This window comes from Bos taurus, chromosome 13 (genome assembly GCF_002263795.3).
Source record: "Bos taurus isolate L1 Dominette 01449 registration number 42190680 breed Hereford chromosome 13, ARS-UCD2.0, whole genome shotgun sequence".
Taxonomy (NCBI): Eukaryota; Metazoa; Chordata; class Mammalia; order Artiodactyla; family Bovidae; genus Bos; species Bos taurus.
In genome coordinates this window covers 1,646,972-1,659,977 of record NC_037340.1, presented here as the reverse complement: position 1 = coordinate 1,659,977, position 13,006 = coordinate 1,646,972, and the positions used below count along the sequence as shown (strand labels likewise).

Below are 13,006 nucleotides of genomic sequence, written 5' to 3'. Positions count from 1 at the left end.
TCCATTTATAGAGAGAAAGGACATCTCTCCACTTTGAATCAAAACTCTGTCAACAAATTCAGTTTTGACAATGCTACCGCCACCTTCTGGCAAAATCAGGAGTGACAAGTGAAGACCACTGGTAGGTCAGCAGGCAGGAACAAAGTTGCAGGCAAGACCTATTGGGTGCCAAAGTCACTGGTCAAAAGTTTAAGGAGAAACAGGATAGTCTCATGGTCTTGAAGTCTCTCCCCCAAGATATTTATTAACTATAAAGGGGAAAACTACAACTCTAAGTGGGGGAATCAGGCAGGTGGCACCTTAATCAAGTGACCCAACATGAGGTACAGCAACATCAGGTATTCCTGACATGATGCTCTGAGAACAGCATCGCTTCTGTGACGTTCCTGTCACAAATGCACACCTCCAGTCTACCTGTGAGAAAACATCGGGCCAATCCAAGTTGAGGTGCCGTCTACAAAATAACGGACCAGTACTCTAAAAGTACACAGGGCATGGAAAAATGAACAGACTGAAGGACTGTTGCAGATTCAAAGATGCTAAGGACACATGACAATTAATACAGTGTGGGATCCTGAGTTGGAACCTGGAACAATAAAGACATTAGTGGAAGGCAGGTGAAGTTCAAAGCCTATGGTTTAATTCAAGGCACTATGCCAATGTTAATTTCCTGGTCTGACTTTGACCGATGTTAACACCAGAGAAAAGGAATCCATTTTTGTAATGTATTCTGTGTTATTTCAAAAATGGTTCTAAAACACCCAGTTAAAAAAATCAAATGCTAAAATCCTAAGTTTTATCCTACTCTCAAAAGCACAAGGTTATTCGCTATTTAAAAAACTTATTCATATTCTAGAAACACACAGAATGTTTGTATTTGGTACATAAAATCTTCATTTGAAAATATCACGTCTTGTTTATACTTGTCACTCCTTAATATTAATCTCAACAATCTCCTTTCTTGAGTAGCCTCCATAGGAGCAGAGAAGCTAAAGGGAAGAATTTTAGGATCATGGAGAATGGTGTCAGTTTTGCCTTCACTCTACATTAGCAACATGGCCTTCAAGAAGTAACTTGTTTCTGCAATTTAAAACTGCAATTTATTCATCTGTACTGTGGGGACGATGGTGGAATCAGCCCTCAGAGGCCTAGTCTGAGAGTGAAATGAGATAATCCATGTGAAGGGCTGAGCATGCTCAGCACGTGGTTGGCACTTAAAATCAGTGAAAAGTGAGATGGAGAAAGACGGGAAGGAATTCTTGGTAGAGACTTAATTTAGTGAAGCAGAACTAAGAATGTACTTCTAAAGCATAAAGTATAAGGTGTTTGAAGAACCCCTTAACACCCTGCCAGCAGATGGACCAACATCCATTAATAAATAAAGATATGGGGAATCTGGGTGATATTTTGTTTTGGTTTCACAAGTTATCAGCAGAGCCAGATGAGCACTTACGAGTCTCATAAAGGACTTACGAGTCCTTCTTTCTTTCCTCCCTCCCTTCCTTCCTTCTGTTATTCATCCCTCAGCAAACATTCCTGGACCGCCTCCTAAGTCCATGTATCTCCCTCGCCTCATGATGCTAACTCAGTCATGCTGCCCGCTTTTAGTGTGGACACACTAGAGACTGCTGTTTACGTAGTGCAGCTCTTTCCTCGGAATGTTTACCTGGAGCTGGCTGGCTGTGCAGAGCCTGGGAGGGTGGTTTGGGTGTCAGGGACGTTGTGTGATTCACCCCGTTTTCTGCTGGAGTTGGCCTGGCTTCACTCGGAGCTTCTGATGGTGTTTCCCCAGGATCAGCCTAAAATCATAGACATACTTTCATTTTCCACACTTCTTACAGTTCTTTTGTTATCTTCTGAAACCCACAAAGTTACATTTGATACCATTTCCACAACGCATCTGGACTCTGAAATATCACATTTGAATCTATGTGGAAAGCAGGATAAAAACAGCATGGTATTGAACCATGATTGTGGTAGGTTAATTGTATTAAAGCCCCAATATCTATGCCTTCCTGTGTTCTGGCCCTTGAGTGTGTCCTCCCATACTGACAGTGGAATTGAGCATGTGATTTGCTTTGGTCAAATAAAAGAGCAGCAAACTTAATGTAAGCAATGGATTGAAAAGCCATGTGCAAATGTTTCTTCTCTCTCTCAGACCCCTGCTATAGCCATGGAGCATGAGAATCCATGTGGAGGCGAGCTGAGTCACACAGGCAAGGACATCCTGGACCAGGCAGCCCCAAGCTGACCATGGAAACTTAAGTGAGTCCAGCTCAGATGAGCTGAGACTAGTCCAGATCAACAGAACTGCCCAGCTAACCAAATGACTCATGAACAATAATAAGCAGTTGATGTTGTAAGCCACTAAATTGTAGGACTATTTGTTATGCAGCAGTAACCAACTGACAGTGGTTATAAGTGTTGATTTTAGAGTCAGACTTATCTGGGCTATAAGGCCCTGCCACTTATCAACAGTATGATATTGAGCAAGTCACTTAACTGTCTGCCACTCATTTTTCTCATCTTTATTGATGAGGATATGTATTGGACTGGCCAAAAAGTTCATTTGCATTTTTTGAGACACCTTACAAAAAAAACTCAAACTTTATGGCCAACTCGATATGTACTGGGGATCATATTGTCTACATTGTAATGCTGTTTAGAGAATCAAGTAAGTTACTATTTATAAAGTGCTTAGAATAATTCCTGGCCCAGAGTATATATGTGCATGTTAAAGAGACAAAACATTTAAGCTTGTATAACACTACCAATGAATAATAGTAACAAATACATCAAGTGAAAGTGAAGTCGCTCAGTCACGTCCGACTCTTTGCCATCCCATGGACTGTAGCCTACCAGGCTTCTCCATCCATGGGATTCTCCAGGCAAGAATACTGGAGTGGGTTACCATTTCCTTCTCCAGGGGATCTTCCTGACCCAGGGATCGAACCTGGGTCTCCCGCATTGGAGGCAGATGCTTTAACCTCTGAGCCACCAGGGAAGCCCTATTAACATGTATGAAATTTCAAGACTTCCCTGGTGGCTCAGACGGTCTGTCTACAATGCAGGAGACCTGGGTTCGATCCCTGGGTGGGGAAGATCTCCTGGAGAAGGCAATGGCAACCCACTCCAGTATTCTTGCCTGGAGAATCCCATGGATGGAGAAGCCTGGTAGGCTATAGTCCACAGGGTCGCAAAAAGCTGGACATGACTGAGCGACTTCACTTTCACTTTCTATGAAATCTCTACTGCATTCCCTATAGCAGCGAGTCTGCTATGCACTGTGCAGAGCAAACATTTAATGTTTGATGAATAAATGTTGATCTTAATAAAACAGTTGCCTCCATAATTATATACCATCTCAGTGGTGCTTTCTGGGGTTCTACAATTCTTTTCTCAGAATTACCTTCTGAGTTCAGGGTGGATTTTCCTGACAATGAGGCTACCCCAATGCTCTACTTTGCAGTATCATTAAAAATATAATTAGGAAATGGCCAGAAGTCATTTAGAGCCCAATGTTATGACATTTTGTCATGTAATTACAGAAAGCAGGTTGTATTACAATAGCATTTTTAGAAAATGTAAGATGAGAATGAAAATAATTACTCTCATTGTCACAAGTGGCTTTTTTAAAATTTATTTTAATTGGAGGCTAATTACTTTACAATATTGTAGTGGTTTTTGCCATATAAGTGACTTTTAATCTGTTCCCCAAAGCATCTTTAAAACATGTTCCAACACTGCTTTTGGTGATGGATGGCAAACTTATTTTAATTCAATGAACAATCCCTGTTTACCTACCACAGCCTGCTCTGCTCAGAGCTGTGATGCTGAGATGCAAGAGATGAGCTGGGGTCAGTGGTGATGGTGGGGCAGGGAGGCAAGAACCTAGGCCTGTGGAACTCATGATACAGAACGCTGGCTTCTGAAAGATGGCTGCTCCGAAGGGGGAAGTTCTGGTGTGTGTTATTCAGTTACATCCATCAGGAAAATTCTCCTTAAAATCATGATGCCCAGGAGGGGATTGCATATTTTTTGTTCAGCAAGAGATTGCAACCTGAAGGCTTATGGTTCCACTAGAGTGCATGGAAATGCTAAGTGTTGCCAGATTTTAAAATGAAGGAGATTTTACCTTAATAAAATGGATTTCCTACTTCACTTGAAAAATCATATAGGGTACCACTGGACCTGCAATCTCACTCTGGATGAGAACAGAGGGGTTTCTGCTCCTTTAGCACAATTCCATCTTACTCATTTACCTGCCTTGGTCCTGTAGTCACTGGGTTTGCAGGAGACACTTGAGAAGAATGAACTATCAGAGATGTTTGACCACAAAATTCCTAAAGAAAGTGTATTTACATTGCACAGAAGAGAGCTGAAGTAAAGGGAGTGCTGGAAAGAGGACTGGGTCATCAGCAAAGTTACCCCCAGCTTTGTCCTCTGGCTTGAATACTGTGAGGGAAAATTTTACGCCTCCCAGTTGTAGGGGGTCTCCACCGTCATCAAACTCAGCCACCTGGGAAGTAGGGACAGAAGGTGCTCTGTTCCATGGGCAATCTGGAACCCATTTATATCCGGGCAGGTTTCTGGAACCATGAGGGGAATAAACTAGATTCTTTCCGGTATGACAGCTAGCTGATACCAGCCGTCTGGAGGAAGACAGGGAAGAGGACAATTTTGATGGAGCAAAGAATGGAGGTGGTGGAAAGTCAGTTTCCATGAAGGCAATCATGTGTGGCTGCTTTTTGGCAATTAGGAGGAGTGTCAGGGGCCCTCAGGCTGGAGGCATATTCAAAATGAATGCAGAAGGTTATTTCACCTGTATCCAGTTTGCAGGTATTCCATGCCAATGTGTCCCCTTGGGAAATCAAGTTCAATCATTAACTCTAGTTGAGATGCAGGAAATAGAAACCTCTGCTTATCAAGGGTGTGTAAGACAAAGCCCTTACATTCCAGAAATTGATATAATGTATGAATTCAAAGACATTTTTAAAAAAGCAGATACATGTTGGCTTTCCCTTAAGAATCCACCTTGCAACGGAAGGGACACTGGTTGGATCCCTGATCTAGGAAGATTTCATATTCCTTGGAGCAACTAAGCCTGTGCACCGCAACGACTGAGCTCAGGCGCCCAGGAGCCGGTGCTCTGGGGAAGACACCGCAGTGGATCGCAGACACAGGACAACGAAGCGAAGCCCCCACCCCCCGCAACTAGAGAAAGCCCGTGTGCAGCAAGGAAGACCCAGCACAGCTGAAAAATAAACAGATTTTTTTTTTTTTTTTTTAAAGCAGATTAACGTTGAGGAAATACAACTGGCAAAAATTTTGTAGTTACAACTGAGGATCAAGAGATGGTCAAAGCCTGGAGCTGGATTTGGGGCAGGCTCTGGATAAATGCTTGGTCCGGGGGTCCTGCTCCAGGAAGGGCAGGCTGCATGGCATACATAATCCCAGGGTCACGTGGGGCCCCTCGCACTGTAACAAGCAGTTGGTAGAAATGATGGAGATGAGCAAAGCAGACGAGATGGAATGTCACAGGGCGAAGCGAGGCTGTGCCCAGACCTGGAGAAGGATCCGCTTAGAGCGGTGACTGCTTTCAGCTCGGGCTTCCAGGAAAGTTGGAAAACTGCGTTTTTGTCAGCTGTCTCCCATTTTAAAACCACTGAGAAGCCAAACAAAGCTCATCTTCAGAGTGCATTTGGCTGAGAAGCTGCGCACCTGGGCCCTGAGCTCGGAGGAGAGAGCTTGCCAGGATTTCAGTCCTTCGGGGCCAGCTGTGGGCCCACCCGACAGCTGGAAACCGAGTGGGTGGGGCCACCTGCCTGCAGTCCCCGCCCACTTTCCTTATCGGGGCCAGCAAAGGAGGGCAGAATGCTGAACGCTAAGGACTCGGGGCCCCTTGTGCAGACTGACCCTTGTCAGAGACCTCTTAGGATTTCCTGGAAACTGATTATAAGCTAGTGAGAATTTATAGTGGCATAAGCATCAGACTGATGCTTAAAATATGTTGCTAAAGAAGGGCAGTATATACAGATTTGAATTGGCATCTCCCTGATGAAGATCACCATGTGCCAGACACTGTCACACATGCCAGCTTCATCTCAGCCAGCAGGGAAAGCAGTCACTCAACTCCATCAGACGGTGGAGATTAGTTGTTCAGTCGCTCAGTCGTGTCGGACTCTGCGATCCCATGGGCTGAAGCATGTAGGCTTCCCTGTCCTTCACCATCTCCCAGAGCTTGCTCAAACCATCAGGGGCATTAGTAAGTGTCTTTACTAAAGACTTTGTTAAAAGTCACTAGTAACTTGCTGGAAGCCACAATGTTAACAGGGGCATTAATGTTTGAATATATGTTACAGTCTAAAGTCTAGGTTTTTCTACCGCATTAGTTCACCCTCTATTCTGATAAGAGCAACTTAAGCAACCATAATAGTAACTTACTTTATTGATGAGCTACAGAGATGTATAAATGTAAACATTATTCTCAAAGAGCTTACTCTGTTGTACTAAAAAAGCATTCGTGTATTAAAAATGAGTTGAATAAAACAGCTAAACACAAGAATTTGTGGGAGGGAGCCCAATGCAATACTATAATTTCTAATATCATTGAAAGGTTGAATAATTCACATGAGATGAAATGCAAAAACCAGATCCCTTGCCCCACTCACAAGCATAAGTGGAAGGCAATACTTGTGACTTTATTTCTCCCCAGTCCAAATATTCTTTTTCATGAGTTAGAATAAAATAAACCTGCAATCCTTTCTCATTGCACTGAAAATTACAATAGAAACAAAAGAACTAGAAATATTTTCTCAATTTAATGGCAAGACTCTTGGGATCCAATTAAACAAATTTTCAAGGAAAGAAGTTTCAGAAGTTTATTTCACTTGCACTAAATTTTGCTTACGTGAGTAGAGAAAAATGAGTTACAACAGAAATAGTTCACTACTCTCCAGTGGCCAAGTGGTAGCATTACACTATTTTTCTTTCAAAACATGAAATAGTAGATGTTTTTAAAGCCAAGATTTTATAAAAAATATTTTTATCCTTCCTATTTCCAATATGAACAGAAAAACCTTAAAATATAACATAAGTGGATCAGTAAAAAATGTAACTAGAAAGACCATTTTCACAAGTTTTAGAGGAGGAAAGGCTACGTGGAATGCTAGCTAAAAAGACTTCAGTCCCAGGCATTAAAAATTGGGTCTGACGATGAAGCAATAGAGAACTAGGATTTAGGGAATTTAGTGAGGAGGTTCATATGGTAAAGTAAAAGGTTTTCCAAATACCAGATGTGTGACTAGGCTATTGGTGGTGGTGGTGTTCTGCCTGAGTCATCTAAAAATACAAAAGTAATTAGCCTCCAATTAAAATACATCAATTAATTAAAAAAAAACACCACAGTGCCTTCCATGTCATTGTTAGGATAATACTATCTTCACTTGGATGCCAGATGGGTGAAGGCAAGGGCAAAGTCATTACTGTCTCCAGAATATTTAGGTCAAGGCTCATAATTTCACCATGTAGAGATCTAGTTCACTCAGGATTAATTCAGGCAGTGGAAGTGGCTACATCAAAACCAGCCTTTCCCTTAACAAAGAGCTTTCTTAAACACCTGTACAATTGGTACCTTAAATTTATACTACTTGAGTGAAATTAGATTATGTATCTGCCCCACATTTCTAAAAAATTTACATTTCTAAAACCTGTATCCTAATGTATGTGTTCTAAAGCACTGAGGGATGATGTATGCTAATATTTGCAGCCTACTTTTAAATGCATTAAAAATCAGATGGAATAATGAAAGAATAGAGGGGTTATATATGTGATCTATATATCCATATATAGATGGATATATATGTGATAAAGAAAAGGCATCAAAATTGGAATTGTGGAATCCAGGTGATATACGGGTGCTCTTTGTATAATTCTTTCAACATTAGTGCATGTTTGAAAATCTTTATAATACGTTACGACAAAGCCTCTATCTTTTTAAGAGTCTATCAGAGTGAGTTAGAAGCAAAAGACAGCTTTAAGGAGCTGAACAAATTCATTTGTTGATTTCAGTTTTTGTCATCATATGTGTCATCATCAAAGAAACTATCAGCATTCACGAGGTATCTCTTTGATGAAGCCTTAGTGACAGCTGCAAGTTACATGCATATGTGTGAATTTTAATTAAAGTCAGTTTCTTTCTCCAGACTGTAAGGACTATAAAAGCATCTGATTTTTCTAATCATTATATCTCTATATTGCCCAGTATGGAAACTGACACAGTGTGTTAAAAAAACCCAACTTTTATTAAAATGAATGCATGAAGAAATCGTTTGTTTCCTCCTCATGTATAATCAATAAACGAAGTATTAGTGACAGAGTCCTGAAATTAAAGAACCACTTGAATGTTATGATAAAAAGATATTTTTTGAATGAATGAATCAATGGGTGAAAAATATGAAGATGCTGCTCTTCCTGTTGTCTGTGGTTAGAGAATCTGCATTTAATTCATAGTTGCAATAATTTATTTAGAAGGAGATTAAATGGTGACAGGACATAGCTCTGCTGAGTATTTTGTGTTGCGTATGTTACTCTTTTTACCAAATTTAATTTATTGGAAATATTTTGATATAGTCTCCAAAGAAATCAGCAGAAACAAACTCTTTGAGTCAGGCAGAAATCATGGATTTCTCCTTTAAAGAAGTCGTGGACCAACCACCCTTCACATTCATTTTTTTGTGTCTTTCATATTAATTAAATGAAATCATTTGGCAATGACTACGGCCTATCACTCACAGAACATATTCTGGGTCTGTGATGACATGGAGGGTGGGGTGGGGTGTGTGGAAGGGAGACGTGTATGCTTGTGGCTGATTCACATTGTTGTAGGGCAGAAGCCAACACAGCTCTGTGAAACAAGTATCCTCCAATTACAGAAAAAGAACAGATTCTGGACAATTCCCCAAGAAGAGTTTTTCCTGTCACCCTTCCCAGTTTCCAGACGACAGGTGAGAATGCATAGAATTCTTGACTTTGTAATTTCATTTTGATTCCATGTGGGGAGAGCCACGTGCTTGAGAGACAGACGTAGGGCTCCAAGCCAATGGTTCTCAACGTGTGGCCCTGGACCGGCAGCATTAGCGTTGCTGCAAACTCGTCAGAGTGCCAGTTCTTGGTCCATCCCAGATCTGAGAACCAGAAACTGTGGGGGCAGGCCCAGTGATCTGTGTTTCTAGGAGCCATCCAGGTGATCCTGATTCACAATAATACTAAAGTCTGAGAGCTCCACTACTCAAAGCATGATCCAGCAGCACCGGCATCACCTGGAAGCTTATTAGAAATGCATAATTTTGTGCCCTGCTCCAGACCTATTAAATCTGAATTTGCACGATAGCAAGATCTGTATGCCGGAGAAGGCAATGGCAACCCACTCCAGTACTCTTGCCTGGAAAATCCCATGGACGGAGGAGCCTGGTAGGCTGCAGTCCGTGGGGTCTCTAAGAGTCGGGCACGACTGAGCGACTTCACTTTCATGCATTGGAGAAGGAAATGGCAACCCACTCCAGTATTCTTGCCTGGAGAATCCCAGGGACAGAGGAGCCTGGTGGGTTTCCTTCTCTGGGGTCGCACAGAGTCGGACACAACTGAAGCGACTTAGCAGCAGCAGCAGCAGCAGCAAGATCTGTATGCAGATTAAAATTTGAGAAGTCTTGCTCTAAGGCAGAGTGAAAAACTGTCATTTTTTAAAATTAGTGCCAAATTCTTAAATAGTGGATAAAGTGTCAAGCTTCCATCTTGGAAAACTTAAATGGCATCCAATGCCTTATTGAGTTTAAACACTATACGTTTTTGAGAGCACCACCTTGGACTTTTTGCTATTGGATTATTTTACTGCCAAAATTCACACTAGACCATAGGATATTTTTCATCCTGAATAATTAAACCCTTTGAAGATGGCCAGTGTGCTACACACAGAACTAAGAAGTAAATGGTTTTAGATAAATTTCAGCTCACTTATAAGAGCATGGGTGAGAAAACTAAAAAAGTAGGCCTCTTGGAATAACTGAAATTTGAGTATTAGCAAATAGCTTTCTCTTTCAACATTAAAAGGACGTGAAGATCACTCACACACTTCACCTGTATCATGCACATACAGATGATAGAGGGCTAGCAGGCAGTGTACAAATTAACCTAACAGATCCCACATATATAAACCGAACTCTTTGAAGAGTCAAGTGCTAATAATATCCAGGGATTTAAAGGAAGAAATCTTGACATGTGATTAAACAGAATACTGAATTCAAAGTATTACTATTTAAGGTAAATGTCTTATATTCCGTGCTCAGTCTTCCAGGTGACCTGCTAAAGGGGCCAGAAAGATGAACAAGGGCTAGTCCTTATTAAAGGTTAGTAGAAAACTACAGTTTTGTTATTGAGGTAGTGCAATGCGGTGTAGTGTTGACCTTTGCTACTCAGGGTGTGAGCCATGCAACGATGCTATCCCATCGCTGGGGCTTGTCAGAGATGCTGAGGCTCACGTCCTAGCCCAGACACACTAAAGCAGGGTCAGCATGTTGTCATGATGCCCTGCCCTGCACATAAACTTCCAGCAGTGTTGATGTAGAACATGAGTTCTGAAGCCAGATTGCTTGGATTTCAATCTCAGTTCTGCTCCTTAGTATCTGTGTGGCACTGGGCAAGGAATAGAATCAGTCAGTGCCTCAGTTTCTTCATCTGTTAAGTAGGAATAATAAATAATCATTAAGAAATACGGACATTTTAGGACTTCACATGTGTTATAGATGAAAAGGGTCAGAATGGTGCCAAGTTCACAGGAAACACTCAGTAAAATATTTCTTCACTCCTTGTGCTGAAAAGAAGTCATGTTCAAATAGTGCATTTGGAATATCACATACTATTTTGCAGTCAAGCCACTGGATATTTACTTTATTCTCTTCAGAGGTTTATTTTGAAAAAGAGAAAATAAAAGTGCTACTGATATCTCATTAGTGACATCGCTCAGTCGTGTCTGACTCTTTGTGACCCCATGGACTGTAGTCTACCAGGCTCCTCCATCCGTGGGATTTTCCAGGCAAGAGCACTAGAGTGGGGTGCCACTGCCTTCTCCAGAGGATCTTCCTGACCCAGGGATTGAACCCAGGTCTTCTGCATTGTAGGCAGACACTTTACCGTCTGAGCTCATTAGTCATCTCTAATAACCACATTAAACTAGTAGAGCTGTGGAAAATTTATTTTTAATTAAGAACTTTTGTAAAGGAATACTATACATTCATAGAAAACATGCTAGAATGATGACCACCAAAAATGTTAACCTGATCTGCAAGATTACTGACAGGCCTTTTTGTTTCTTTATTATGTTTTAAAATTTTTATACACCATTTTATCTAGAGAAGTAACTAAAAATATTATAAAGCCTTAGTAATGACTCAGATTAGGTAACTTTCTACGACTTTACTAACCCACGATCCTGATTTATGACTTTAAAAGAGACAAAATAAATTTAGCAACTCAAATCTATTATTCCTTAATTTCTAATTATATACTGGAATTATATATATATATGTAACTATATTTTTTTTTCACATGATCTGAAACAAATGTCTATTGTTCAAAGCAATGGGGGAATTTTTAAATTTCCTACTTTTTTGGTTTGCCAATTACCTATGAAGATAATTTATTAGACTATTATAATTCTGGGAATATTTTGTAGTTCAATAATGTCTTTCATTTTCAAATAGAAATGACCTTTATAACTACCAAGTTAAAAGGATTATACTAAAAAAGTCTTTGCTGCTAAAATAGTGTCTCCAGTGTCTGCCATGTCCTAGATAGAATTTTCTTTTGAGAAAACCATAGTTACTTCTTTTCAGTGGCCTCATTCAAACAAACTTACATTATTACAAGACAAAATAAAGGGCATGCTGGTGTTCAAAGGTGTGAAATGCCATTTTTCTCGCAGCACTATATGGTAAGGGCAAATAATTTTTCTTCTTGAGTTTTAGAAATGAGGTCAGTTAAGGGTTTAGACATTTCAAAGGAAAAAAAAATGTATTTTCTACAGGACCATGTAAAATTTATGCGATTCAATGTGAAATTTATGTGATTCAATGCTTCTAAAATTATTTCTGAAACTGAAAATGTTCAAATATTATTTGAGTGTAACCAACATTATACATTTACTGAAAATCCTTATGACCATTGTTTTAGAGGAAAAACAAAAGTATTGTTGACCTAAAATTCTACTTCTGTATTTTTATATCCATTATTCTTATATTCTCCACAAATAGCTTTTATTTAAAAAAAAATTAAAGTATAGTTGATTTACAATGGTGTTAGTTTCAGGTTTACAGTAAAGCAGTCAATTATATATATATATATATATTTCAGATTCTTTTCCATTATAGGCTGTTACAGTTCTGTTTGCTATGTGTGCTGTTTATCTATTTTATATATAGTCGTGTGTATCTGTTAATCCTAAACTCCTAATTTGTCCCTCCTCCCTTTCCCTCGGGTAACCATAAGTTTGTTTTCTTTCTTTTTTTTTTAATTTTATTTTATTTTTAAACTTTACATAATTGTATTAGTTTTGCCAAATATCAAAATGAATCCGCCACAGGTATACATGTGTTCCCCATCCTGAACCCTCCTCCCTCCTCCCTCCCCATACCATCCCTCTGGGTCGTCCCAGTGCACTAGCCCCAAGCATCCAGTATCGTGCATCGAACCTGGACTGGCAACTCATTTGTTTTCTACCTCTGTGGGTCTATTTCTGTTTTGTGAATAAGTTTATTTGTATCACTTTTTAGTTAAGTAAGACAGAGAAAAAAAATATTACATGATATCACATATACGTGGAATCCAAATAGCTTTTTGGTATGTGATATCTGGTGCTTTGAAAGGACAGTGACATAAAAGATCTGCAGTCTCAAAGGCCTTAGGTCTCCTACTCTGCAAAGTGACATTTTTCTCATTAGCGAAACAGTCTCTA

At 40.1% G+C, this 13,006-nt stretch overlaps 1 protein-coding gene and 1 non-coding gene across 3 annotated transcripts in view; both read right to left on the bottom strand.

Annotated features, from left to right (window-relative positions):
* The window catches only part of PLCB1 (phospholipase C beta 1), an 861,266-nt gene that overhangs the window by 134,178 nt on the left and 714,082 nt on the right, over nt 1–13,006 (bottom strand). For both annotated transcript variants that reach the window (XM_059892402.1, NM_174817.1), the window contains 1 exon segment: nt 1,667–1,799. In XM_059892402.1, the coding sequence (XP_059748385.1) occupies nt 1,667–1,799 (133 nt within the window).
* TRNAW-CCA (transfer RNA tryptophan (anticodon CCA)) lies at nt 2,932–3,004 on the bottom strand. Its single transcript has one exon. It is a non-coding gene; the product is annotated as a tRNA-Trp (tRNA).